At 50.1% G+C, this 27,173-nt stretch overlaps 2 protein-coding genes and 1 long non-coding RNA gene across 3 annotated transcripts; 2 read left to right on the top strand and 1 right to left on the bottom strand.

Annotated features, from left to right (window-relative positions):
• Nucleotides 1-896: 896 nt before the first annotated feature.
• Nucleotides 897-20,064, top strand: COPG1 (COPI coat complex subunit gamma 1). Its single transcript, XM_042017185.1, has 24 exons — nucleotides 897-1,088; nucleotides 3,604-3,656; nucleotides 4,442-4,522; nucleotides 4,620-4,691; nucleotides 5,489-5,568; nucleotides 6,455-6,530; nucleotides 6,687-6,779; nucleotides 7,104-7,190; nucleotides 7,334-7,491; nucleotides 8,091-8,224; nucleotides 8,786-8,853; nucleotides 9,576-9,764; nucleotides 10,219-10,314; nucleotides 11,671-11,914; nucleotides 12,286-12,361; nucleotides 12,662-12,765; nucleotides 12,878-13,003; nucleotides 13,381-13,449; nucleotides 13,807-13,949; nucleotides 15,399-15,570; nucleotides 16,524-16,621; nucleotides 17,933-18,071; nucleotides 18,999-19,097; nucleotides 19,676-20,064. The coding sequence occupies exons 1-24, from the start codon at nucleotides 1,052-1,054 to the stop codon at nucleotides 19,804-19,806; spliced, it is 2,625 nt and encodes an 874-aa protein (XP_041873119.1). The 5' UTR covers nucleotides 897-1,051; the 3' UTR covers nucleotides 19,807-20,064.
• Nucleotides 18,189-19,676, bottom strand: LOC121659264. The gene is made up of 2 exons (XR_006014242.1): nucleotides 19,588-19,676; nucleotides 18,189-18,402 (listed from the first exon to the last, which is right to left on the bottom strand). It is a non-coding gene; the product is annotated as an uncharacterized LOC121659264 (long non-coding RNA).
• Nucleotides 20,065-20,139: 75 nt separating the features above from the next.
• On the top strand, nucleotides 20,140-25,662 carry HMCES (5-hydroxymethylcytosine binding, ES cell specific). The gene is made up of 6 exons (XM_042017194.1): nucleotides 20,140-20,372; nucleotides 22,128-22,271; nucleotides 22,615-22,734; nucleotides 23,307-23,467; nucleotides 23,917-24,109; nucleotides 24,514-25,662. The coding sequence occupies exons 1-6, from the start codon at nucleotides 20,190-20,192 to the stop codon at nucleotides 24,718-24,720; spliced, it is 1,008 nt and encodes a 335-aa protein (XP_041873128.1). The 5' UTR covers nucleotides 20,140-20,189; the 3' UTR covers nucleotides 24,721-25,662.
• The last annotated feature ends 1,511 nt before the right edge of the window (nucleotides 25,663-27,173 follow it).

Below are 27,173 nucleotides of genomic sequence, written 5' to 3'. Positions count from 1 at the left end.
AGAGTACTTGATGCAGGGTGAGTGAGCCCTTTCGGCTTGGAGTGGGCACTGGCTTTGGGAAAGGGGCAGAAGCAACTGGGGTGACCCCACATTCCATGGGAGGGACAGATTTCAGGAAGGGATGTGCCAGCAGATGGTGGGTTGGGGTGAGGTGGTAAGGTGGGTAAGCCATCTCTGCCTGACCTGAGGCTCAGGTGACACCCAGGCAGCGCTGGCCCCTTCAGACAACCCCCTGCACCCACTGGGTGTGTGCTGTGGGGCTGAGCCTGGAGTTTGTGGTCCAGGGTACAGACAGGGTACCAGTAGCAGTGGGAACAGGGGTCACAAGAGGACCTGCCAGAGATGGTGCATCCAAGTGGGACACTCCAGAGCAGGCAGCCTGGGTGACAACTGTCCACCACAAGAAGGGGGTTCTCCCCTGCCACCCCCACTTGTCCCTGGGACGCTGAGGATCTCTTCCTTTCCATGTCCTGCCCCAGTGTCCCATCTGTCGTCCCCGAGGCCCAGTGTGCCCCATACTTCAGCGTCCTCTACCCCTAGCGTCCCTTCACCTCCCCAGTGCCCTTCCCCTGCCCAGCTCAGGGATCCCAGTGCCACCCCCCATCACCAGTGTTTCCCCTGGTACCAGTGCCTCCTGCCTCAGGCCCAGTGCCCTCCCCACCCCAGTGTCTCCAGTAGTGTCCCACTGTCCCCTCCAGCCCCAGTGTCGCCAGAGCAGGCCCCGTCCCAGACCCCTCCGGTCTGACCCCAGCCCCGCCCCTCCGCCAATCAGGCCGCGCCATTGCCGATTGGCCCCGCCCCCTGCCTGTCAGTCACGGCTCCGCGCCACGCCCTGCGCCACGTCCGGGGGGCGGCCCCGCGCCTGCGCAGTGCGGCGGCCGCGGTGACAGTGACAGGCTGGCAGGAAAGGGCGGGGGCAGGAAGGGGCGGGGGCGGTGCCGGGATCGGGATCGGGACCAGGACCAGGATTGGGACCGGGATCTAGAGTGGGACTGCCATTGCCACTGCCACGGGGCGGGAGGGCCGCAGCGACAGGCCGCTCGGCAGCACCATGCTGAAGAAGTTCGACAAGAAGGACGAGGAGTCGGGTGAGGGGAGGCCGGGGGCGCTGTGAGGGAAGAGACCCCTCTGTGGGTTCGGAGCGGATTGGTGAGGGGGGACTCCTTCGTGGCTACGGGGGGAGCGGTGAGGGGGGACTCCCCTTTGGAAATGAGGGCAGCTGTGAAGGGGGAACCCCTCCTGTGGGTACGAGGGCAGATGTGAGGGGGGGGACCCCCGAGGGAGCTGTGAGGGGAGGCTCGGTGCCAGCTTGGCAGCGGGGGCTGGCTAGTGAGCACAGAGCGCAGTGGGAAGCACTGTGGGAGCACTGTGGAAGCGCTGTGGGAGCATTAGAGCAGTGTGCTGCCGCCTTCTCACAGCTGCAGCCAGAGGCTAAACTGCTGGCATCGGCACACCACACCGAGGTTGCCTGCCACATCACCAGGTGCAGAACCTGAGACTAAATATTGACCATATTAGCCCTGTTCACTGTTGCCCAGCTCTCAAACCAGGTGCTAAAGCCAGGTGGAATCCAATTCATCGTTTCTGGCCCTTTTTCTGACACATGTGGTCTGCTCTTCCAACACGATCACTGCTACTTTCAGTGGATCAGAAAATCTGAGAGCACCAAGTAAACACAAAGTGATTGCCCAACTTTTCAAAACTTTAGGCTGGTTAGTAAGGAAGAGGTTGATATTTTATGTGGTGTGTAATTCAGATGGAAGTGATGCTTCATAAGACAGTGTTTCCTTTCACGGTTGAGCCTTGTGGTATCTTTTTCATCTTCCTATGAAACTTTCTACACATCTTGCTCTGCATAACAAATCAGTGTGTCCTGAAGCAAATTGATTCAGGTTAAATCTTGGTGATTGTTCTGTGTGACTGTGCTTGCTTTTTATCTTAATGTGCATTAAATGCTTTGCCCTTGTTTCCCTTGTCCAAAGCCTCCAGTGACGTCTTGATAAGCAGAGAATTTAGTGAGGCAGCTGTTGGAAGGGAATTGCTCTTGGCTTTAATTTTGGGGGCTGTTCTTCATTTGCACCTGCCACACCCATCGAGGTATTGATGTTACCTATGGCTAGGAGATGCAAGTATCCAGTTAATTGGCTTCTGTGTCTTTGCTTTCCACAGATGGTTTAGCTAGCCCTGGATGAGCTGCTCCCCACTCCCTTTGACATATTATTTTGAGCACAAAATGATGTTTCTCTACAAATCAGAATAAATTGTTGTTAGGTATCCAGTATTAGGAGCTTTATGAACACACAACCTCTGCTCTCCCTACATCTTCCCTCTCTGTGGAAGGAAACTTTGACACAGGGTGCTGTGAGGACTGAGACCCCATGTACAATGTATTGCAAGATCCTGTGTGCTGTGAAACATAAAGAGGTGATGCTGTGTTGTTCATGGCTGATTTAAGGATTGTAGACATGCTGGACCACGGGAATATTGGGATGGTTTTTTGGGGCACATTCACATACTTATACTAGAACTGGTTCATACTCATACTAAAAATATTTTTGCTCTTTCTCCTTGTTTTCTTTACCTCTTCAACCTCACGTAAGTGTCTGTGCTTTGTTCAGCCACCTGCTGCCTTTGTAAACTTCTCCTGAGCCAGAGGAGGGCAGTTTATGAACCAGGAAGGAGCCAGAGTGCAGATGTGTTTGCTTGTGTATGTAAGGCTTACTGTAGAAAGGGCTCCTGGCATCAGCCTAGGGTGCTTCAAGCTTGGGTCAGGTCAGATTTGGGCCCAGGAGATGTTCTCTCTAGTGGATCAGGCTTTGGAACAAACGCTGGAACAACCCTGGAAAAGGCTGCATTTTGTCCCAGGGCCAGGCTGAACATAGGTACTAATTAAAACCTGCTTATCAATAACTAGGAGCTTTTGAAAAGCTGCAGCTCACAAATGCTTGGGAGGCAATCTAATAGAGACCATGCAGAATGATAGTGCTTTTCCCTCTGATTATTTCATCCTTAATTGCCAGGGGTTTAATTATTTAGTGTAATTTACTTTGTTAAGTGGAACAAAGAGAGCCAATTGTGTCAACAGTCAACAACACAATTGTGTCCAGCCTATCTAGTCTGCTGTCTTGTACTCTTAATTAGTGATAGAGCCAAAAATACTTTACTGGTGGATTCTTGATTGGTTTATATGCGAGGGATAAAACACTCCTGATTCACCAGTCTGGCAAGCAATACCTCTTTCTGTCTAAGCCTGTCCTATTGATGCTCTAACTGCCAGCAAGCTCCCAGCCCAGGGGTGGAAATAGGTCTTTGGGGATACAGTGGAGCACAGTTATTTTACAGATAATCAGTCTACCTCAGCTCACAGTCAGTTACTTCTGGAGGGGATGACAAATTGAAGAATGTACTGTCTGTTCTGCCTTCCCTGACTGCCCTGAGGACATCCAGTTAATAACTTTAAAGAGGGTGCTCTGATTGCTTGGTGTTCATGAAAAAAAAATTGCCCCAAAATGCTCAGACTGTTTTTAAAGTATGGGCATGGTTAAAAAGTTGCTTTCCCATGGCACTATCCCTGGAGAGATTTTTACTCTCTTTGTTTTGCAGGTGGGAATTCCAACCCATTCCAGCACCTGGAGAAGAGTGCAGTTTTGCAAGAGGTAAATCTTCCAACCATGTCCTCTGTGTACCCCACTCTGGATGGAGTCTTTCCCTCTCTTGATCAGGTCACTGGAGAACTTCAGCAAGGAAATGAGGGTTTGTTACAGTCCTGCTTGCTCTGAAAGAAATGGACAGCAGTTCTTATTTTATTTTTGGACATATGAAGGGAGAAGGTTGAAATGGTCTCTGTAACAAATTAAAGACTGTGAACTATAAATAAAAGGAATAAAAATATCTGGGAATCACCTTGAACCAGGAAGATTGGGAAATTGGCCTTGGACACCCCAAATGTCTTGTGGATGACAAAATTAATGAGAGGGGTGCGAGTGGTTATTAAATAGTCTCTGAATTTTCTCTGAAGAAATGCCATTCTGTTCAAGAGCAGGTGAACATCTCAATCCCCAGCCCCTGTTGTTTCAGCATTCTCTGTTTGCTTGTGAGGTTGGGAATGGTGTTGGCTCCTGTAGCCTTGGCAAGCTCAAGTTCGTCTGTTGGAAGAGTGGTGCTTTAGCTAGCACACAATCCAGACCTGTGTGAGTGAAAGTGTGATGAGAATTTGGCCTTTAACCTTTATTGCTCTTGGATTTGTAACCCCAGACTACAAAACCAGCTGTTTAAAGGGGCCCGTGTTTAACAGAAATTAAGGGAAAATCTGATCCAAAGTCATTGAAGATCTTGCCATACCTCACTCAAAAAGTGTTGTTTCTATCATTGGCCAAGACCAGGCAGGACAGTGTTTGCAAGGGGGTGTTGGTGTCAGTCCTTGTCTGTGCTTTGTTTCCAGGCTCGAGTGTTTAATGAGACTCCCATAAACCCACGAAAATGTGCTCATATCCTCACCAAGATCCTGTACCTCATAAACCAGGTAAGAGAGAGAAAATGTACATCTATACAGACATGTGCATCAGGCCCAAAGCTGGTTGTGGTAATTGGGATTTCCTTTCTTCTTTCCAAACAACCAGGGGGAGCACCTTGGTGTCATGGAAGCTACCGAGTCCTTCTTTGCTATGACCAAGCTTTTTCAGTCCAATGATGTAAGTCTGCCTTTTGTTTTCTTTATTTACCTGGTAGGACAGGTTGTCCCTTGAGATATGCATTTTTATACAATCAACTTTTCTGTCCTGTCTGAAGCTACCTGATCTGAGTAGGAAGAGTAGGGTGAGAGTTTAGAAATGGTGATCAGCTTCCTAGCCCTTCCCAGATCTTGTAGCAGCTTAACTGAAGTGTGCTGTGCTCTTGAGGCAAGATTCCTCCCTCTGAATTGTTGTTTAACTCTTGAGATTGTGGTACACTGGTGGAATTTACTGTGCTTTGTCCCCAGCATTAAAAGAGCCTGCTGAGAGTCAACAATTGTGTGTCCTGGAGGAGGCTGGGAGTTAGTGCCTACCCACAGCAGTACCACTGTCATTAGTTGTCCCCCAAACTGCAAGGCATTAAAATCATGAGACCAGTATAGAAATCCCCAGACTCAGGAATATAAATTGTTGGCTTTCTTGCTTTTGAAGCAACACAAGGCTTTCAACCAGGAAACCAGCAAATGGTTTCAAGGTTTTTTCCTTGTTCATGTGAATGACAAGAGGAAGATGAAACTGTAGATCCAGCTAAATCTGGTATTTCTATGGCTTCACCCTAAGACTGAGGGATTTAGAAGAGGAAGAGGTGTTTTGTTAATATGGATTTTGTACATCTTTTACACTCGGGGAGTGGGGCTCTCTGAAGGTATCAGGCTCTTGTGATCTTCACAATAAAATTATGTAGGCAGGGAAAACTGAGATCCTTTCCTATCTGGGATCATCTCAGCTGATGCAGTTCTTGCTTTTTTTCTTGCCAGCCAACTCTTCGCAGGATGTGTTACCTGACTATCAAAGAGATGTCTTCTATTGCAGAAGATGTGATCATTGTTACTAGCAGGTCAGTCACTTCACTTTTATTGCTGTAATACTGACATGCCCTCCAGTAATGTCTGTCCAGCTTCTTGAAGATAACTGTAGTCCCTAAGCAGGGTGATGATAGGGAATGCCCTTGGTGAGGAAAAAGTTTTCCTTTATAAAAGACCATTAAAATACAGACACTGAACTCATAGTGATGTATGTAAAATGAGCTGTGTCCCCATATGCCGTGCCCATGGGTGTTTGGAATGTCTCTTGGTCACATGATATGGTAGCACTGCTGTTCTTTCCCCTTTTGCACAGGCTTTTTCATTAACTCCTGACTGAATGCCTTGAAACTTTTTGAAGAATTCTGGCACAAATCTCAAGGCTTTCAACAGGTAGACAAGGATTTACTGCTCCTATAGCAGCACAGAATACGACCTCACCAGGGAACAAAATTCCCTCTGTGAGTCATTCCTGAATTGCTGATCATCCCAGTGAAATGCCCTGCCGGGCAGTCAGGAGCCTGAGGGCACAGGGTCTGTGAAGGGCTGAGGCAGAAGCCAGTCTCAAGTGCTGTGATATGATGAACTCCCGGCCCTTCGCAGATGGTCTCACACTGAGCAGGACCCTGGGAAAAGGGCAGGAATGAGTGTTCAGTAAGAAAGACAAATGCCTCAGGGGTGTGTGTATGCTCCAGACTCACTTGGTGAACAGGAGCTGATGCAACTTGTTGATGGGCTTGGGACCTGAGTACTGATCTTTTCCTCCGGCCTTCCCACCCCAGTGGGATTTCCCTGAGACCTGCAGCTGCCTGCTTGGCATTCAGCTGTGATGCTGGCTGCCTGCTGCTCTGTGTGCACTGTGTGTGTGCTTGAGAGCTGCTGGCTCAGGAGTGCAGTATTGAGAGTTTCCTGTTTTCCCAGCTTAACCAAAGACATGACTGGGAAGGATGACAATTACCGAGGCCCTGCTGTGAGAGCACTCTGTCAGATCACTGATGTAAGTGCTGCTTTTCCTGTGGGGTAGCTCTCTGCCGTTCACTTTTTCCTACTTTACCCCATCCCACATTCTACTCTGCATTTCATGCCTTTGCATCTCCCCTTTCACACTCCTAACAGCTTTCCCATATCAGCTGTTGTTTCCCTCTCCCTGCAGAGTACCATGTTGCAGGCCATTGAGCGCTATATGAAGCAGGCGATTGTTGACAAAGTGCCAAGTGTGTCCAGCTCTGCTCTTGTGTCTTCCTTGGTATGTACTCCCTGAAGCACGGGCCTGAGGGACAGTCAAGCAGGGAAGCAGTCATCTGTGGTGGGACTGGACATCTTGGGAGTTTCAGGGTTTTGTTACTATTCCTGTCTTTGTTAACTGGTGCTCACTTTGCAAGAGATCATCAGCCTCCTGAGGCTGCAGCTGTAATGGCCAGGTCTCTGCATGCTGATCCCTTGTTCTTCTATAAGTTGCTGCTGCCAGCATACTCATGGGGAAGGCTGATTGCTTCTTAACATAAGCTGAAATTCCCAAAGCTTCCTCCATCCTTATCTCATGGGTTGTTGTGGCTTCATCTCCTTTCAGCACTTGCTGAAGACCAGTTATGATGTGGTAAAGCGCTGGGTGAACGAGGCTCAGGAGGCAGCTTCCAGTGACAATATCATGGTGCAGGTAGGACACCCACTGCCACCAGGGGAATAGCCAGCAGCAGCTGGGCATGGAGCAAATTGCTGGAGCACCAGGCACCTCTGGGTGACAGGACAGAAGGGGGAAGAACCCACCATGAGTTTGTGACGTTTTCTTTCCCTGCACAGTATCATGCTCTGGGCTTGCTGTACCACGTGCGGAAGAACGACCGCCTGGCAGTCAACAAGATGCTCAGCAAGTTCACACGCCACGGTCTCAAGTCCCCATTTGCCTACTGCTTGATGATCCGAATAGCCAGCAAGCTGCTGGAGGAGGAGGCTGGCAGGTGAGCAGGCTCCTTTGCCCTGCTGAAAGAATTTCCTGGTCCTGCTTCCATCTCCTCTTGCAGGCTCACTTGTCATCTCATTATTTCTGTCTTTGAAGAGCAGCATGCACCTTCTACCCTCTTATTGTTGGGTAAAAGCAGAGAAAATACAGAATGTCTTCGTGGTTGTTTTGAGATAGCTTCTGTGAGTCTTGCTTGCACATCAAATACTATCTTGTTTCTCTGGACTGTTCTGCATAGCTGTTCTTTGTTCTACTTCATTTTCTCTGTCTTCTGTAATTGCTTATCCACCTGGTATGCAGTGTGGCTTCCTGGTAGATAAGGGTTGTGGTGTGTACAGTCATTTCTCACTGTGTGAGAGTTGAGGGAGATTCCCTTTAGCCTGTAAGGCAGAGGGTGTCTTCTCAGAAGGCAGCCTGACTTTCAAGCATGCTGGAAGTACAGTATAATGACCAGTGCAAAATCTGGGGACAGAGTGAGTTTATAGCTACTTTTACCTTTCCATGGGCTATGGGACCTGCCCATTTCTGCTGCTGAATTCTTAATTTCTGTTAGTACCTTTGCTTTAATTCAATCTTGTGGGGTCTTCTGTCCCTTAGCCGCGATAGCCCCCTGTTTGATTTCATTGAGAGCTGCCTAAGAAACAAGCACGAGATGGTGGTGTATGAAGCTGCATCTGCCATCGTTAACCTGCCCAACTGCACTGCCAAGGAGTTGGCTCCGGCTGTCTCGGGTAAGTGGGGTGCTCATGGCCATGGTGAGGGAATGATGAGCCTCCAGTGGTGACACCTGCTGATTGTCCCAAGAAACCTGTATAGTTTCAGGCTTGTTGTGCTGCTGTATCCTTTTTTGCTTTATGCTGCTGCTGAGAGCCTGTGGTGTATGTGAATAGCTTTGTTCTTGTAAAGGTATTTCCTGGTCTGTTCAAGTGTGGGTTACTTCATGGGTCAGTTCTGGAAAAGGAGCAGCGTTTGCATGAAATGGAGAACAGCAGTTCAAATTGACTTAATAGGAAAGATGACAAGGTGATGAATTTGGCTTTCACAGGCAGCAAAGTATAGCAGCACTGTGGAAGAAGAGGGAGGTGGGTAAGAGTTAGTTGTCAGCAGGGATGTGACAAAGGCAAAGGGGACAAGAAGAAGGGAGGAATCAAAGGTACAGCTGCTGCTTAAGCATGTTTCTAGTTACCTTATGCTTGCAGCTGTCTCTTCACTGAGGCTCTTGCTTTAGGTATGAAATGCTTCTCAATAATAGAGTGCCTAAACATGTCTTTGTTGGTTTTCCCACCTTGCAGTTCTGCAGTTGTTCTGCAGCTCCCCGAAAGCAGCACTAAGATATGCAGCCGTCCGTACCCTCAACAAGGTAGGAGCCAGTCTCTTGGGAGCTCCAATAGTGTCTCATATGCAGGGAGGTGCAGACTTCAGAAGCAGGGGGTCAGATTATGTGATGATTTTGTGTGAATAACCTCTGCCTTGTGCTACAACCTTACATTTCATTGCTTGCTGCCTGGAATAAAACCTCAAAGAACACTCTATAGAAGGAAAAAAAAACCCTGATAATTTTCACTGGTCTCTTAGAATGTCACTGGTCTTAGTGTTACTGCATTCCCTTCTGAGCTTCCCATGGTGAGGAAGCTCCTTGTAAAACAGGGATCAAACCTTGATGGTGCTTCTTGCCACTCCATGGCAGTCTTCGTTCCAGCTTTTCCCTTCCGCTTATAAACTCTACAAAAGGAAAAGAGAGAATGGCAGTGTCTGGTAACTGTTGTGCTTCCACCCATGGAGCTGTTTTGCACAGCTAGTCTGGCTGAATTTTTGTTGGGAGTTCATAGCTTGCTTTTCTTACTATATAGAGTTAAAAATAGTAGAAGATTGTTTATTACTACTGCTTTTCTTCCAGCAAGGGGTGCAATTCTGCAGGAAACAAGAGCTTGTTACCTTAACTCCAGATTAGCTGTTTGTCTGAGATGTCCCTCATCTACAGTCTATACCACTTACTTCTATGGGAAGGAGAGAGTTTTGCTGGGTTTTGCCAGCTGGGCCTTTTGCATCTGTTGGATTTTCATTCTTCCTTCACTGCTGCAGGTGGCCATGAAGCACCCATCTGCTGTGACTGCCTGTAACCTGGACCTGGAGAACCTTGTGACAGACTCCAACCGCAGCATAGCCACTCTGGCCATCACCACACTGCTGAAAACTGGCAGTGAGAGCAGCATTGACCGGCTCATGAAGCAGATCTCCTCTTTCATGTCAGAAATCTCAGATGAGTTCAAAGTAAGGAAGTGGGAGGAGAAGGAACACCCAGATTCCTGAAGAAACCTCATAGTCTATGTCCATGTTTGTGTGTGTGCTCTAAACCTGCATGGAGCTGCTTCCAGAAGCAGCAGAATATTTGCAGGGAGGAGAAAGAATCTGAGGTTTTCTGCCTAAGCCATGCCTCAGTCCTACAGCTCCAAAGTCACATGCTCTCTTCTGGGGAGATGCCTTCTGAGAATCAAATCTCCTTCTTTCCAGTGGGTGTGGGCTTTCTTTAGGGGCTGGCCAGTGCAGAAAGATCAGTCTCCCCCAGTTCCTAGGCTTGTACCTCCTGGAACTGCATTTGTTGAGTAAGTAATGACAAAAACATGATTTCTGGACCAAGGAGACCAGAATAAAATTGATACAATTTGGCTATTTTTTCCTGCCTGGTGGAACAGAATTGTTTTTTACTTGCCCCCTTTTCCTGCAGGTGGTCGTGGTGCAGGCAATCAATGCTCTGTGTCAGAAGTACCCTCGCAAACATGCTGTCCTCATGAACTTCCTCTTCACTATGCTTCGGGAGGAGGTAAGTTTGCACCACAGCTATGTGTGCCTTGCTTGTGTGCATGAACAGTACTCCCTGTGAGTGTCAAGCTTTTCCTGATAAGGCTGTGCAGTGAAAGCCTCTCTCGAAAAGGTTTGCAGTCTAACTGCAGAAATGCCCAGCTGTGCACAATAGTTATAAGCATACTGCTAGGCGTATTTTTAGTGTGGTTTTCATTCTGTGATTTTTTTTCTGGGGGTTTATTAACTCTCCAAGCAAATGCAGGCAACAGCAGATCTGTTGGCAGTCTGTGTGTGTTTCACATTTGAACCAGCTTTCTTTTATCCTTTGACAGCAAATTCCAAGAAGTTTCGATAACAACCTCTTTATTGATGACAGGGGACCACTTTTGTTCTGGTGTCTGTGCTGTGGCAGTGAAGGGATCACGAGTACCTACAACCATTCTCTGCATTCAGTCAGACATAAATTGCAGAAAGACAGCTTTACAGAGGTTTGCCGAGGCTGTTTCTAAAAGAGCAAACATGCCTGCAGCACAGCTGGCACCACTGCTTGCTGACATCACTTTCTGCCAATTACAGCCTCTCAGCTGGGAACAAACCAGAGCATCTCATTTTCCTCCTGTGAAAAATGGACCATTCTCGTTTCCCAGATTTTCTGTGGGTGGATGGTATCATTTTGAATGTGGTTTTGTACTTCAAACTATTCTGTTTTAAAGCTTTTTAAATCTGAAGTAGCTCCAGAAAGAGCCAAATGCCCAACACTCTGCATGTAATTGGCAGAGGGTAGCGTGCACTTTAATCCCCTGGTGTGTATTGAGGACATTAGTAAATAATGTCTGAAGATAACCAAGCATTACTGGCATATCAGGTTGTGTCTGTACCTGGGGAGGTATTGATTGCCTATCACCCCACACTAATGGAGCTATTTGCTGCGTCCTGCTGTGACAGATATGATCCTTCATATTTTTCTCTTGTGATTCATCCTCAGATGTCTAGTGCTAAAGGGGAGAGGACTGAGCTTTTTCTCCTCCCATATGGCTGTTTTTAAGCACTAATTCTAGCAGCAGAGGATTCTGATGGAGATAAAAGCCCTTCAGACAGATGAATTCTTTTACTCTTGGGTTAGGACTTGGGTTTTTTTCTTCAGTGCAGCCATTCTGAAGGGAGCTGGCAAGAGAGCTTGAATATTAGCTGGCCCTCTGGGTGTAAAGAGGGTCAAAAGTGAGGGCAGAATTACTGCCCTCCTCCTTTCAAACACACATTAAAAAGCACTGAGTGTGAATGACCTTTTCAAAGGAATGTTTTTCCTGTCTGGCTAGCTCAGAGTCTCTAAAATACTTTGAGATTTCCAGCTGAGCAGTTCCCTTTTGCTCCTCAGGGCGGCTTTGAATACAAGAGAGCCATTGTGGACTGCATCATCAGCATTATTGAGGAGAACTCAGAGAGCAAAGAGACAGGCCTGTCTCACCTCTGCGAATTCATCGAGGACTGCGAGTTCACTGTGCTGGCCACCCGGATCCTCCACCTCTTGGGGCAGGAAGGGCCCAAAACCAACAACCCCTCCAAATACATTCGCTTCATCTACAACAGGGTCGTTCTGGAGCATGAAGAAGTCCGGGCAGGTAAGTGACAAACCTGGGAAGCTCTCTGCTCTTGGACAGATCTTCAGGGAGCCATAGTGTATGAATGCCTCTGCTTTTGAGGGCTGTGATTCCCTCTAGGCCTGAGCAGATCATTTTACACAGCAAAGATCCTGCAGTAGTATTGATGGAAGAGGTGGCCTGTGGCTGAGAAATGGGAAGGGATATGCACTGGCTCTGAAACTAGACAGAGGTTTGCAGGCACTTTACTGTAATACCCCTGCTTCTTTCTAGTCAGTTTTACTAATGTACACAGTTTACTGATGTAGCATCTCTGACATGGCATTTGATCAAGGCCAAGAAATGGAGGAAACTTCAGCTTATTTCTTTGCTTTCTAATTCTTCTGCTACAGGTGCTGTAAGTGCCCTGGCCAAGTTTGGAGCTCAGAATGAGGAGATGTTACCCAGTATCTTGGTGTTACTTAAAAGGTCAGTTGTGCCTCAGAGTTTTCCAACATCCTAGGTGAAAAAACCTGTTTGTTTGAGAGCTTGTCTAGTCTCTTCTAGCTGTGGGTCTGAGAAGGTGCAGGGGGTACCCGTGGTCCTGTGATAGGATCACCACTGCATTCAGCACCACAAAGTGGACAGAAGCCATGTGTGGCAGAGTACTGCTTTTCTATTACAATTACTAGGAGATTGCTGGATCTCCCCAATGGCATGTTTTTTTCTGGCGCTGTGATGTGTCTTAGTCACGTGGATTCTGAACAAAGTTTTCCACTTTCCTCTCAGGTGTGTGATGGATGATGACAATGAAGTGAGAGACAGAGCCACCTTCTACCTAAATGTTCTGGAGCAGAAGCAGAAGGCCCTCAATGCTGGCTACATCCTGAATGGTACTGTAGGAAGGCATTAAAACAAGTCTGTGCCTCTTTCCTTCTTGAACAAGAGTTAAACTAAAGACCTGGCATTGTTGTGGTTTTGGTGACCTCTCCCTTCTGTCCCCAGGGTTGACGGTGTCCATCCCTGGCCTGGAGAGGGCTCTGCATCAGTACACCCTGGAGCCTTCTGAGAAACCCTTTGACTTGAAATCTGTTCCTTTGGCAACAGCTCCTGTCATTGAGCAAAGAGCAGGTGAGGAACTGGGCCCCCTGAATGCTAGTGATTCCCTGCTTTGGGCTTGCTTGGAATTGCTGAGCTCCATCCTATTTGAATTTTGTGAGATTGCTTCTTCTGGAAAGACTAAGGCCTGCAAATCTGGTTGCTCCCACATTAATATTTCAGTTTAGTGCAACTACTAATAATAGTAATAGTTGGCAATCCTCACTGGAGCTGCTGCAGTTCTAAAGCTGCTTAGGAAGCCAAATACGGGTGTCTAGTCAATATCGAATGAAAAATGAGCTCCCTTCCTTTCCTTAATCAAATCCCTCTCCAGACACTGATCTGTCTTCTGATTTAGTAATTTCTTACTCTTCTCCTTCAAATCTTTGGGGTTTTGTTTTTGTTTGCAGAAAATGCCCCCATTGCTGTAGTGAAACAGCCAGAGAAGGTGGCAGCAACACGGCAAGAAATATTCCAAGGTAAACTGATGCAAGGCCACTCCTCTGTCCATGTGTGAGAACTCTGTAGCCAGTCTCCTGCTGAGCCTGCCTTAGCCCCTCTGGCTTCTTCTCACCTTCTTGCAGGGGCTCCCAACTTAAGGTCAACTGTTCACTCCTGGAGGGTGGGGGTGCCTGCACTCATCTTTTTTCTGTCTTGCAGTAGATGTGAGCAAAGGATGACTCTTTTTAATTTTAAAAGACTCTAGGGAATGTTGATGGGTATTTGATGGATAGTTCCTTGCTGTAGCAGCTTCTGGCAGCTGAAACAAGGGGTTTGAAACTGCTAACACCTCCTTGTGTCTTGAGGAAGGCAGTAATTTGTGTCCTCTATTTCAGAGCAACTGGGGGCCATCCCAGAGTTTCGGGAGCTGGGCCCACTCTTCAAGTCTTCCCCAGAGCCTGTGGCCCTGACAGAGCTGGAGACAGAGTATGTGGTTCGTTGCACCAAGCACACCTTTGTCAACCACATGGTGTTCCAGGTGGGTAGCTATGGGGTATGGTGCTGAAGACTCTTAAAAAATAAGCTCCTGACTGGCTGAAAGCTTCATTGTGAAGACATATCTCAGGGATATCATAGAATCCTAGAATGGCCTGAGTTAGAAGTAACTTTAAAGATAATATAGTTCCAACCCCCCTGCCATGGACAGGGACACCTTTCACTAGACCGGGTTTCTCAGAACTCCATCCAACCTGCCCTTGAACACTTCCAGAGATGCAGCACCCACAGCCTGTGTTCAAAGCACGACACTGCAATGAGTAGTCCTTAGTTTCTTATCCATGGCAGTAGAACCCCAAAGAAAATTAATAAGGGTGGGAGGGGGTGTGTCTGAGCAATGCTTACAGGTACAGTCAAATCCAACAAGCACTAGATGGGGCTGTTCTCACGGAGCAGTTGGCAAGGGGATCTGTGTTGTTTCCTCAGAGTCCCCAAGCACGTGGTTTGGGCATGAAAGAGTGAAGTGACTGCATCTGAGAAGCTGAAAAGGGTACCCAGGAAAGGGATCCAGTGGGGGAGGGCTCTTCACCCGCTATGTTTTGTTCTAGCCTGTAGCACAGGTGCTTTCTTCTGTACATCCTGGCCTTGGCTGTACCACCCTGCTGCTGTGTGTGAGATGTTAGGACTGATGTGCCAGTCCCCCTTGCCTGTACCTCAGGGAGTCGAGGCACAGCGAGTCCTTTGCTAGCTTTGTGTTTTGTCTTTAGCCAGCTCCTTCCTCAAAGCTCAGAACTGCTTACACAGCCCTCACAGGGATTGACCTTTGCTTCCGTTGTCCATCCACCAGATGCAATTGTATGAGCTTAAGAGACTTGGCATTGCAGCTGGAACGAAGTCTAATCAGCAAGTTTAGACTTGTTGAAAACATCAAGCTTGCTGAAACTTGCTCAAGCTGCCCCTAGTTTTAGCCATGCAAAGGATCATCTTTTATCTTCTGTGAAGGCACTGTGTCCCTGTAGCTTCAAGTGGGATGATGTAGGCAACACAGTACTTGCATTTCCATAGAGCAAAGAATTAACCCAGGAATGACTGTCCAGGACATTGGAGCAAAAAGTTCCATACTAACTGGTGAACTGAAACAGGCAGAAGCTGACACATCCCTGCCCTCACTGAATTTGTGGTCCTGCTTGGATTGCAGAGGGCAGGCCTTGGATTGGTGTTTGTTTTAAGTCTTGTTTCCTTAAAAAAAAAGTTTGCTGGAGCACTGAACTCACCAGCAGGGTTTTAGTTTCTCCCTTAAAGCATTTAAATGAGCACTTTTTAGTCAAGTTGCTCTGTAATGAGCCAGCTGATAGCGAGGTGCACCATGAAAACATAGAGAGCTGGGGGTTCATGGGCTGACACCAGACTCCCACTGTGCCTAAGCTAAGTCTGATCTTCGGTGCGTAGTGAGCAGCTTCAAGCTGTTGCTGCTTTCCCCTTTCCTGTTTAGTTTGACTGCACGAACACCCTGAATGATCAGATCCTGGAGAATGTTACAGTGCAGATGGAGCCAACAGAGGGATATGAGGTCATTGGCTATGTACCTGCCAAAACCCTGGTGTACAACCAGCCAGGTACCTGCTACACACTGGTGGCACTGTCTGAAGAGGATCCAACAGCAGGTAAACAGTCTGCACTCTTTCTTACTGTATTGCTTATCCCCACACATTCTACCTTGCATCCCAGCCAGATATTTATAGCCTGTGTGTGGGTGCAGCCCTGAGTGATGCTGAGCATGACTTGTCTTTGCTGTTTTGGGGGCTGTCAAGCCTTCCTTCTCCTCTGCTGGTTCCCTTGTGCTGTAGTACTGCCAAGTCGGGCTGTGAGAGCTGGCAGATTAGTTGTCTTTCATGCATCCTGGCATGTCCTTCAGCCTTTCTTTGTGTTAGACATGGGGAGGTTGGTGCTTGTAAAGTGCTGAGAGTGCCCAGATGCTCTGAGTAGCAAAGGGGTGTTTCAGACAAACCGCTAGAATTTCAGTGATGTCTGTTTGAACTGAACATCCCCCTCCCTGTTTGCCACTATCCAGAACATGAACCAGGCTTTACCTGTGCTTTGGTCTCCCTGGTTTGTGCTCTGGAACTGCTCTCCTGCTGTGTTGCTGCTTTCACTCAACAGTACCCATCTTCGAGGGATGAGTCATCGCTTCCTCTCCCAGCCGAGTGATATTAAAGAGCTGCAGGATTTCAGTGCAAGGGGCTTTCATTTCAGAGGTGATTGAACGGATCCCTAGATACGGGCATTGCCTCTTCACAAGGTGCTGGTGGGACACGTTTAGTTAGTATTCCCAACACAATGTGAAGTTCATTAGTAATAGCACTTGATCTGAGGATTATGGTCTTGGACAACCATCATGAGCCTGTCTTTATCACTGTTTGCTTAATATTATAAATAAATAGCTTGTCCTTGAGAGACAGAAACTGTTGGAGAGCTCTCTCTAGGTCAGTGGCTAAGCCTGTGCTGCTGACAGTGACTGGGAGAGCCTGGCTTCCCCAAACCTCCCAGCCCCGTTCTACCTCAGGGAAGTGTGGATATGGTGGTAATGTGAGCTTTGCCTTTGCTTTCTTGTCTCCAGTGGCCTGCACATTCAGCTGCATGATGAAGTTCACTGTCAAAGACTGTGATCCCAACACGGGTGAGACAGATGACGAGGGTTACGAAGATGAGTATGTGGTAAGGAGCTGGGCGTGTGCCTGATCATGGAAACTGCTGTCATTTTGTGGGGTTTTGTGATCTGAACTCGGATCCCTGCAAGCAGTGATGTGACCACTGACACTAAAGTGGGCAGCATCACGTAGAGGGAGCTCTTGCTGTCTCTGGTGCAGATGGGAGTTTGCTGAGCTTGCTTTGTCTCATTTGGAGTATTATCCTGTTGCACTGTAGCTGGACACCTGACTGTGCAGGATATGTATGTTTTGGGAGGCCATGGTGCAACCTCCAGGTTTGGCTGACTGTGCCCTATGGGCTCCAGCAATGGCACACTCAGGGTTGTGGAGACAGAGGGCTGTTGGACATCTTTTGTTCTGTGAGTTGCTCCTGTGGTGGTGTGGTTAATTGCCTAGAAGCTTGCCTGGCCCAGGAAAGTTGCCATCCTTGTTCTTACTCTGGGGGAGGTGGAGCTCTTCCCTCCCCAGCACTGACACTGCTGAAAGCAGCAGTGCTGCAGAAGCACCTCTCTTCCTTGGAGAGGAAGGGATGTTGTTCACAGCCTCAGCTTGGCCTGTTAGCTCCAGAGACTGTTTTCTATGCATTGCCTGTCACTGCTGTGAATCTGATTAGAGGCGCTGCTGTGCAGTGAGTCACTGTCTTCCCAGAAGGAGTGGGGAGGGTTTTTCTCAATGGAACATGCAAGGTTAACCCTTCTCTCAGCTTCCTACCAGTCACCAAGGCAATTGAGTGATACTTAAACAAACTCTTCAATGTGTTTCAGCTAGAATCAGGAGGAGATTCTTTCCTGCAGCAGTTGTTGGAATGAATGCAGGCTGGTGTCCTGCAGGGCACTGCCTGCCCTTCATTACACACTCTGGAGGGACAAGCCTGCTTCTGCCTTGCACAGGTGCAGTCACAGCAGCAGCTCAGCTACCCTGGTGCCAGTGTTAGGTGATCGCACACATGTGACAGTGTCTCACTTTACCAGCCTACAAAATGATAAGCCAGAAAGATAATACATGCATTCCAGGGAAGCAAATGCTCAAGCAGCTATTTCTAAGCTTTTGTTTTTCCCTCTGTTTTGGCCATTTGTCCAGTGCTTTGATCTCTGTCAGGCCAAGGGCTGTGCTCAAAGCAGGAACCTGGTTTGTAAGCCCTGGAAATGGCATCACAGTGCCTTTCTCAGGCCTAGCAGTTGCTCAGTAACAAACCAGAAGTGGAAGTGGAGGCAATCTCCTGCATCCACCTGATCTCAGGGAATCCAGTCTAAAGTTCACTCTGGGGATAACAGGGTTAAGAACAACCACATTTCACTTTAACCTCTTCTACCACCAGCTTGAAGACCTGGAGGTAACAGTGGCTGATCACATCCAGCGAGTTCTGAAGCCAAACTTTGGAGCAGCCTGGGATGAAGTGGGTGATGAGTTTGAAAAGGAAGAGACCTTTACTTTATCTGCTATTAAAACCCTTGAAGGTAAGGAAGGGTGTGTGAGCACAGCAGAGCTCTTATTTTCCCTCCAGCAGACAGAGTCCAGAGGCCCAGTCTGGGTCACTTTAGATGTGTCACAGAAAGGCTAATGGGGCAAAACCCTTCACAAGCTTTACACCACAGCTGTTAAATAGGGAGCTACAGTAACTGTGATAAGTTAGTTCAGGTTTCAAAAAAGCAAATGAGTGTTTTGGGACCAGTGGAGACCAGGCGGGATTGTGGAGGCAAGAGAGTATCTTGGTTTGCTCTTGCACTTTACCCTTCCAAGCAGACAGACCATAGTTCAGTTATGAACTCCCACCATTCTTCTTGAGGCCTGTAAGAAAAAATGAAAACAGCAGAAGACATGAGGTTGGTGGGCAGGCTGGTTGGGGTAAGCTCTCTTCTCTTTCATCATGTATTAAAGTGTCCTTCTATTTTTACTCAGAAGCCTCAAAACTCAGTTCTTTTGATGCCTTAACAGGGTGTCCTTGTCCTGTAGCCATCTCTGTGTTCCCTTGAACAGCCCCTTGGGGTTTGAAATACTCTCCTTGAGGCCTTTCCATATTTCTCCTGAAGACCTGTGTCTCCTGCAAGACATGTCCTTCCTTTGCATGTCCCCAGAGAAGCGAGCAGGCTGTCAGGGCTGTGCAGTAAGTGCAGCCAGCTGCACTCTCCTTCTGCCCTTGCCTGACTCGTTCCCCCTCTTCTTTCTGTTGCACATTTGCTACATCAGATAACAGAACTCTCCCACGGTGGTGGGGGGTTTTGTGTGTTGTCTTTGCATCCTTGTGGCCTCCAAAACCATGATTCTGGACAAGGAACATAAACTCTAACTTGTAGGAAGGGCTTGAGTCACCTTTAGGTGCTCTTTATGTGCCCCAGTTAAGATATCTGTGACACAGAGCCCATTTTATTTATTTTCTCAAACAGAGGCAGTGAGCAATATTGTGAAGTTCCTGGGGATGCAGCCCTGTGAGCGGTCAGATAAAGTGCCAGATAACAAGAACTCTCACACACTGTACCTCGCAGGTGAGCTGTGGGGTGAGGATCTGCGTGAGGAGCAACTCTGGGAGGTTGCACAGAGCTGCCTGTTGAAAATCAGGGCAGGAATTTCTGATGGAGCCCACTGTGCTCTGGGTTGGATTTTGAGGCTTGTTCCTGCCATGATTTCTGTCTCTGCAGTGCAGAGCAACTGGTCTTGGGATCAGGGAGGGTGCTGTGGTGGGGATGTTGGGATCAGCCCCAGGCTCAGCTGGGTGGAATTTGCTGTCTTCGGGATTTGTGGCACCTGCTTTGGAGCAAGCTTGGTGTGGGAAAGCAGCCTTACACAGCAGATGAGTACCAGAGCTCTTAGACATGTCTGGATCTCTTCTCACCTGGAGTTTATTGTACGCTTTGCTTTCATGAGTTTTACAGTAGCAGGAGTCCCAGGTATGTTACAATGAATGGGAACTGAGCTGCTTTAGGGTCTCCCCTGGCCCAGTACTAGGATCTGCCAGACTACCTGTGGGAAACCTACCTGTGCCAAGCAGTAGTGTTCATCTTCAGACTGGCAGAGGAGAGCAGCCTGCAACGTGCTCACCCCTTCCTCGCCCTCTCCTCTCCAGGTGTGTTCCGGGGTGGCCATGACCTCCTGGTGCGGTCTCGTCTTGTTCTCACTGACACGGTGACGATGCAGGTCACGGCCCGCAGCGCAGAGGAACTCCCTGTGGATGTGATCATGGCCTCCGTCGGATAAACCCCCCTTTCCAGGACTGTCCTGACTCCGAGCCCCCGCGGGCAATGCTTCTTTCTCGGGCAGCAGAATAGGGATCACGGTCACTACAGCAGCTTTTGTGTTCTCTGCAGTACAGCTGTACTTGGGGCTCTGTCTATAAAATCACCATGTTTTTAAGCTCTGGCTACGCCGCGCTTTGTCCCCGTACCGGAGCGTCGCGGCCGCCGCTCCCTGTCCTCCTCCTGCTGTCGTTCCAATAAAGCAGTGTTGTGGCTCTTCCTGGCTGTGTCGGGGGCGGGACCGGCGTTTCCGCGGCGCGGGCCGGCCCTGCCCCCGGCCGCAGCCCCTCCCCGCGGGCGGGCGGCAGCGGAGCGCGGCGCCCGGTGCCCCGCAGAGCCGGCGGGATGTGCGGGCGCACCGCCTGCTCCCTGGGCGCCGACAACCTCCGCCGGGCCTGCGCCTACCGCGACCGCCGGGGCCGGCACCGACAGCCCGAGTGGGTGCGGGGGGAGCGGTACCAGCCCTCCTACAACAAGGGCCCGCAGTCCAGCGGCCCCGTGCTGCTCTCCCGCCGCCACCTCCACCAGGTACCTCCTCCCTGGCTTCGCGGACCGGCCACACGGGCGGCAGGGCCGCATCCCGGCTCCGGCGGGGGCCATTTGCGGCGGGGGGCGGGTGCTGGGCATCCTGCGGCTCAAATCGGAGCGGAGGGAAGGAGGCCGTGCCTCCCGAGGGGTGGGGGACTCGCTCTGAGCGGCCGCGATTTGTTTGGTTTCGCTTTGCTGTACGTGGCAGGTATTGAATTTTCTAATTGCAAAAATGTCGCTTCTTGTTAACATTTACATGTTCAGAAGGAGGAGAGGAATCGGTACCGTGCTTCCAGCACAGTGTTTATGTTTTCTGCAAAAATGCGTATATAAGTGCTTAACCTTGGTAGGGTTTTTTCCCAAAGGCCTGTAATTGCTCTGCTGGTTTTAATCGGCTTTCCTGAGGCGCTTTTTTTTTTTTTTTTTTTTTTTTTTTAATTTCATAATTCTGCGGCGTGTGTCCAGGTCACGTTGGTAGTAGGGGAGAGTAGAGAGAGAAAAAAAATTAAAAATCTCAACTCCGGAGCGGTACAGTAGCTGTGCACCTGTGCTGACCGTTGTCCCGGCTAATTTAAGCCTCACCCGACCTCCCCCGGACAACCTGGGCAACCTCTACGGCTGTTGGTGCTGCTCGTTTGGTTTCACACAGAAAGGCTGCCCGGCCAACTGCTGCTCTTTGGCGTTCAGCGGGGTGAAACGGGGTGTGCTCAATCGGAACACCCCGATCTGGACCCGCTCTGCTCTCCCTCCCCAGCTGGTGGGGCACCTGCACTTTGCAGCCGTTACTGGCACAGGTGATCAGGTGGGACCACTCAGGAGGGCCGTGGCCAATGCCATCAGGCATCCCTCGTGCGCTCCTTTCCTGCTTTGGGAGTCCCACATGCCCCCGAGAGTAGGCAATAGAGCTGATGGGGCAGGGAATGTGGTACAGGTCACAGGCAGACACTTGCTTAGTTGTCCATCACTGTTCAAGTTGTTGGGATGCTGGTGCGGTGTTGGGTGTCCCTTTTTGCCACTCCTGCCCTGAGGGAGGCTCTAAAAGACTGCGCAGAACTGGGCACATACACATCCCTGCATACACACAATAGTAGGTGTATGTGTGTGTCTATCTACTGCAGTCCTTTGGGAGCAAACAGCCCAGGAGGTGCTGCCAGGGCTGTGGGCAGAAAGTGAGAGCAAGCTGGGGGAGAATTGAAAGCCACAAACTGCTTCCTTTGTCCAAAGGCAGGTAATATGCAAAGCACAAGCAGTGAAAGTGCACCAGGTCAGCAGAAATCACATTATTAAAATGAAAGTGAGGCTTTTACCCCTTTGGGATGTTTGGTGTCACCAGGGGAGGTTTTGAGGACTTTGACACCAGCCTGACATGGCTGTTTACTCAAGAGCTCAGGAGTTCATGTGTCCAGCCATTTCCACTAAAAACAACCTGTGTTACTTCTTCCAGAAAGTTGTTGGGTGAGCCTCACAGAGACAGTTCTTTATTCCTGCAAAATATTCATGTGCCTTCTACTGAAGATTAATTCTACAGGAAGGCTGTTAAGAATATTGAAAGGGTGGCTATTTCTGCATGGCTTGTGAGGGAGGGGCAGTGAGCCGCAGCTTGTCTCTTGGCAGAGATGCTGGCCAGATTTGCTCTTTTAGGAGGAAAGGCCACATCCACAGGACTTCCCAAAGCCCCTCTCTCAAGCTGTGGGGATGCTTGTGGTCTCTGTGATGTGGCTCTGACCTGAGGTGTTTCTGTGTCTCATTTGAAAGGATGCCGACTCCTCTGAGCGGGTTCTCATGGACATGCGCTGGGGCCTGGTGCCGTCCTGGTTTAAACAGGACAACCCCTCCAAACTGCAGTTCAACACCTCCAACTGCCGCAGCGATACCATGCTGAGCAAGTCCTCCTACAAGGTGAGCTGCTGCCACCTTTGTGTCCTGCTTGAAGAAATGTTATAGTTGGCAAAACCAGGGCTGAAACATCTGCCGAGTGTGAGTGCTGGTCACCACTCGCTGTTGCACAGGGGAGCAAGTCCCTGTACTGCAAAGCTGGGGGTTTCACTAAAACAGAAGAACTGAAAAGGCAGTTACTGGCAAAGCTCATCATAGCACTAGTGGTGGCATTTGTGCGTCCCAGGGATAATTTAGGAAAGCCCTGGGAGGGAGTAAGAGGGCCGGGTGGTCGTAGGAGCCCTGTTCTCCATTGCAGGCTGCCTGAGGCTGCTGTTCACTGCTCACTTGTGCTGTCTCTCCTCAGGGTGCTCTCCTCAAGGGCAAGCGCTGCGTGGTCCTGGCAGATGGCTTCTACGAGTGGCAGCAGCAGAGTGGGGGGAAGCAACCCTATTTCATTTACTTCCCCCAGACCAAGGACGCCATGGTAGGGAGTCCCTCACTGTGTCTGAGCACTTGCACCCAGCTCTGGGCCTCTGCTCCATCCAGCTGCCTGGGGAGCAGCCCACTTCCCTCCCGCTGTGCCCATTTCTAGGAGTCTGTTTCCCAGTAGGGCTGTGTTCTGCACTGGGCTCGGCACTCTGTCATCCCTCTGCGGCTGGCGGTCCCCACCACAGCGGTCTCCAGGCTGTAAAAGGTGACACAGCGTCCCCGCTGTCACGGTCACTGCTCCCCACGTGCCGGATATTTGCATGGGTGGGCAATGTGGCTCACAGGGGACTGGGCTGGGAGTTTCACTACCTCTTTCCTTTGGCTGAACCAGCGGCTGGGATGTTCAGAAGGGGGGGAGAGCACTGGCTTGCCTGTGAGAAGGTGAGGGTCTGGTACCTCTCCTGGAGTTACCTCAAATCAGTAGAAAGACTCCTGGAAAGCTTCAAGAGTAGTTCTGTTTGTGACTTAGATCTGAGTCACTGACCTGCCTCAACACTGGCAAATCTGTGCTGCTTTGGCTGTGCATGGGCCAGCACTGACCAGGACAATGGGGCCTCTCTCCTGCAGGACAAGGAGACAGAGGGAGATGAGGAATGGAAAGGATGGAGGTTGCTCACTATGGCTGGGATTTTTGACTGCTGGGAGCCACCATCAGGAGGAGAAATGCTGTACACTTACACCATCATCACCGTGGATGCCTCCAAGGATGTGAGCTTCATCCATCACAGGCAAGTGAGAGCAGGCAAGGGGGTTGCAGGGTGGAGGGGGATGAGGGAGGAGAACTGCACCATTAGACACCAGCCTGGCAGCTCACAGGCACAGAGTGCAGCCTCCTCCTCCTGCTCTCAGAGAAAAGTGCTACAACGTTACTGACTCATTTCTGGTCACCAGCTCGTGCCCTTTCCATAAATCACCATCTTTGTGCCCCACGGGTGGCAGTTGGAATTGGATCACTTTCTGGAATTGGTCTCCCTGCCTGACCCGTCTGCCTCTTCCAGCAAATCAGCTACCTGGGTGAAGTGAATGCACACTGCCTTGTGGAAGAGCATCCTGCTGCTTCAGTTTTCCCTGTTTTCCCCAAGCTGCCAGCTCCTTGCTAGCTTACAAGTCTGGCTTTTGCCACCACACTCTGCCATATTGGTGCTGAGCTTTGGCTCCTGTCTGTCTTAACCCTTAGGATGCCAGCCATCCTGGATGGGGATGAAGCCATCAGGAAATGGCTGGACTTTGCTGAAGTGCCAACCCAAGAAGCTGTTAAACTAATCCAGCCCACGGAGAACATTGTTTTTCACCCAGTGTCCACCTTTGTCAACAACATCCGCAACAACGCACCCGAGTGTGTTGCACCCATCGAGCTGGGAGCCAAGAAGGTGGGTGCTGGTAGGGGCTTGGTGAGGGGGAGCTCAGCCACGATGATGTCCCTGAGGCGGGTCAGAGCTGCCAGGTTTCGGGGGGGTGGCAATAGGCAATGTCTGCAGGGCATGCCCATGCTTGATGCTGGAGTGCTGAGCCCTGGACAGATTCCCTTCCCTCTGCTTCCAGAAATAAACCGTCAGCCCATGCCAGGATTTTGTTGCCAAATGAGGCAAATTCCATGTGAAACGGGTCTTGGAACAAGCCTGTTCCCAGCAGTCTGGGGAACCTCCCACAGATGTGCCTGATTGCACATTGCTCCAGCCTCCACATCCCGCTCTGGACCAGCTCTCGGAGCCGGCTGGCTGCCCTGCTCTCACTGTGCTTCTGACTTCTCTCACACTGCCTTTTGTCTCTCCAGGAGGTTAAAGCCACCCCAAGCAACAAAGTGATGCTGGGCTGGTTAAAAAGCTCCCAAGAGGGCTCTCCCCAGAAGAAAGACAACGATTTGCCCAAGTGGACAAGTCAGTTCATCCACAGCCCTTCGCCCAAGAAAACCAGCGCAGATGTCCTGCAGCAGTGGCTGGGGAAGCAGGGACAGCCAGCTGCGAAGAAGCGCAAGGCTTAGGCACCAGCTGGGATGGCTGGCCATCCCTTTTACCCCTGATTTTCCTCAGCAGAGTGAGAAATGGTATTTTTAGGAAGGCTTTGCAGACTGTTGTTGAGATCATCCAAGCCTCTCAGGTGTTGATCTGCTGCTCTAGGTTGTTGTCTCTCTTCTTTGTGTTTTGTTAAAGGTTGATGTTTGTCTGTAAAGATTTTGGCTTTTTGTTGTGTAGACAGGAGTGAATATAACCTATTGGCCCCCCTCTCTGCCAGTCATGCCAAATGAAGATAAAGCCCTGAGAAGAATCTCAGCCTGCCAGGGAGGAACAGCTTCTGCCTCCTGACAATGTTCATGTCTCCTCCTGTTTGGTTTTCTCTTCCGTTTTTTTTGGTGTTAAACTGATACCTCTTTTCCCCTTAATTCCACACTGATTCTGTGCAAATTCCTTTCCAATACTCTTGCCCTCAAAAGATGGCTGCAGTACAGAGGAACAAGCAGTAAGTATTATGAGGAAACCCCAGGCTGGGAAGATCTGCCAGATCCACTGTGCTCTGCACCAGCATTGCTACATGCATTCATAGCTCTTAAACAGGGAGATGTTCAAATGGCTCCTGGGAGGAGCTGGACTTTGCTTGGGTTTCCCTGCAGGCAGCAGGGTGGAACAGTATGTCTGTCACGTTGTTTGTACAATCATTTTGTTAATGGGATCTGAAGACTTAGAGAGGATTTCCTTGATCGGGGGAGGGATGCACTCTGCCTTATTCGAAAAGGTCAGTCATTAAAGCCCAGATAACCGAAGTGCCATTCCAGAGCAACATAGGGCTGTTGTTTTTGAGGTCAGGGATTTTGTAAACAGAGCCAGATGTTACAGACCAAAAGCCTTACACGGTGAAATCTTTGCTAGAAATCAGTACTTTCTTTGTGTTGGAAGCAATAAAATGGGCTTCACTGGCTGGCTGCGCCGTGCCCTTGTCCATGTGCGCGTGCGTCTGTGTTCCCCCACTAGCAGCCCCAGTCCTGCTTTGCAGACAGAGCTTGTACCTCCTGTCATCTGCTGAGGAGGAGACCACCTACCCACTGCTGAGGTCTGAGGGTATGGGCAAGGCCGTGTTGCTGGAGCATTTCCATTTGCCAGTGGTAAATACTCCCTGGGGATTGATTCTGGGGCTCCTCTAGAATTGTCTGTCCCTGGGGAGCTGCAGGGGTGGCTGTAGCTGAGGCTTGTCCCTGGGGAGGGACAGCAGAGCCAGGGCAGGAGCCACAGGATGGACACCTGGGGAGACCCAAGTGCTCTTGGAGTGAAATCTGCCTCTGAATCCCTCTCGTGCTACAGAGGCAGCTGAGCCCAGGTTTCCTGGCTTATGGGAAACGGGTGGGATTAGGATTTCTATCCAGAAAGCCTGTTGCTAGCTGGCTCCTCATTGCTGTCACCATGACTTGAGGCAAGAGAATCACTGTGGTAGCAGCTCCTGGCAGAATAGATTTTTGGCTGCTGGCACTGTCACCTTGATGGTCCTTGCAGGAGCCACAGGAGGCGGTTTCTCTCCCTGCCTGCCCATCACTGTTCCAGGATGTGCTGCTCAGCTGCCCCAGCCTAGTCAGTGCTGACTGCAGACCAGGCTTTTCTAAAGGTCACCAGCTCATCTCAAATTCATTTCAGGTCTCCAGTTGCTGTGGAGGGCGTGAAGATGCTGAGCACGAGTGGGGGGATGCTCAACTTTCCCTGCTCTGGAGAACATAATCCTTCCCCTGGGGATGCAGGGGCAATGCAAAGGCACAGGGTACAGGTTATCTCCCTCCAGACTGTGAGCACCAGCAGCAGCATCGCCAAAAAAACCCCAAAAACCCTAGACTGAGTGTTTACTGAGGAGGTGTTATTGCTGAGCTACATCACCTTTAAACTGGTGTCTGGCTGCTTGCCCAAGGTTGTTTGAGGCCCTTGCTCTAACCTGGTGTGGAGATGACCCCAATCAACCTGGCCTGTCCACAGAAACTGATTTGGGAGAAACTTTCCCCTTTGATACGTGAGGGGACAAGGGACGGTAGTACTTGCTGCGGGTTGCCCTCCCTGTCGGGGGATCTTTCCCCCGTAGCGTCGCCCTGGCCCGCAGACTTTGGTATCCTCTCAGGAGAGACATCCCGCTGGCCGAGGACGGGGCCATTCGGGCAAGGCACAAACGGGCACAGTGCTGCCGGGACACCCACGGGGCCTTCGGCCAACCCCCCCTCTCCCTACATCCTCGGCCCGACGCAGCCACGAAGCAGCTCCCGGGGCGCGGGGAGCACCGGCGGGAGCCGGGACCGGCCGGAGCGCGGGCAGGGCCGCGTCACCGCCCGCCCTGGGCGCCGGCCCGCGGCGCAGCCGGGGCGCTGCGAGCCCTATGCAAATCAGGGATCGGCACGGTGACCAATCAGCGCCGCGGCGGCAGCGGCGGCAGCCAATGGGACGAGGCGTGCGGCGGGCGGGCAGCGAT

Source organism: Corvus kubaryi, unplaced genomic scaffold (genome assembly GCF_017639235.1).
Source record: "Corvus kubaryi isolate FWS band 111438036 unplaced genomic scaffold, C.kubaryi_AGA036_p1.0 136, whole genome shotgun sequence".
NCBI classification, from domain to species: Eukaryota; Metazoa; Chordata; class Aves; order Passeriformes; family Corvidae; genus Corvus; species Corvus kubaryi.
Note: the sequence above shows the minus strand (reverse complement) of the source record. Positions and strands in the feature narration are given on the sequence as shown.

Bases quoted from the DNA above. Each gene is read 5' to 3' on its own strand.
- COPG1 (XM_042017185.1), top strand. From the start codon at position 1,052: ATGCTGAAGAAGTTCGACAAGAAGGACGAGGAGTCGG. The intron at 11,915-12,285 runs GTAAGTGACAAA...CTTCTGCTACAG, and splicing joins GCATGAAGAAGTCCGGGCAG to GTGCTGTAAGTGCCCTGGCC. The intron at 13,004-13,380 runs GTGAGGAACTGG...TTTTGTTTGCAG, and splicing joins TGTCATTGAGCAAAGAGCAG to AAAATGCCCCCATTGCTGTA.
- HMCES (XM_042017194.1), top strand. From the start codon at position 20,190: ATGTGCGGGCGCACCGCCTGCTCCCTGGGCGCCGACAACCTCCGCCGG. The intron at 20,373-22,127 runs GTACCTCCTCCC...CTCATTTGAAAG, and splicing joins CCCGCCGCCACCTCCACCAG to GATGCCGACTCCTCTGAGCG. The intron at 22,272-22,614 runs GTGAGCTGCTGC...GTCTCTCCTCAG, and splicing joins TGAGCAAGTCCTCCTACAAG to GGTGCTCTCCTCAAGGGCAA.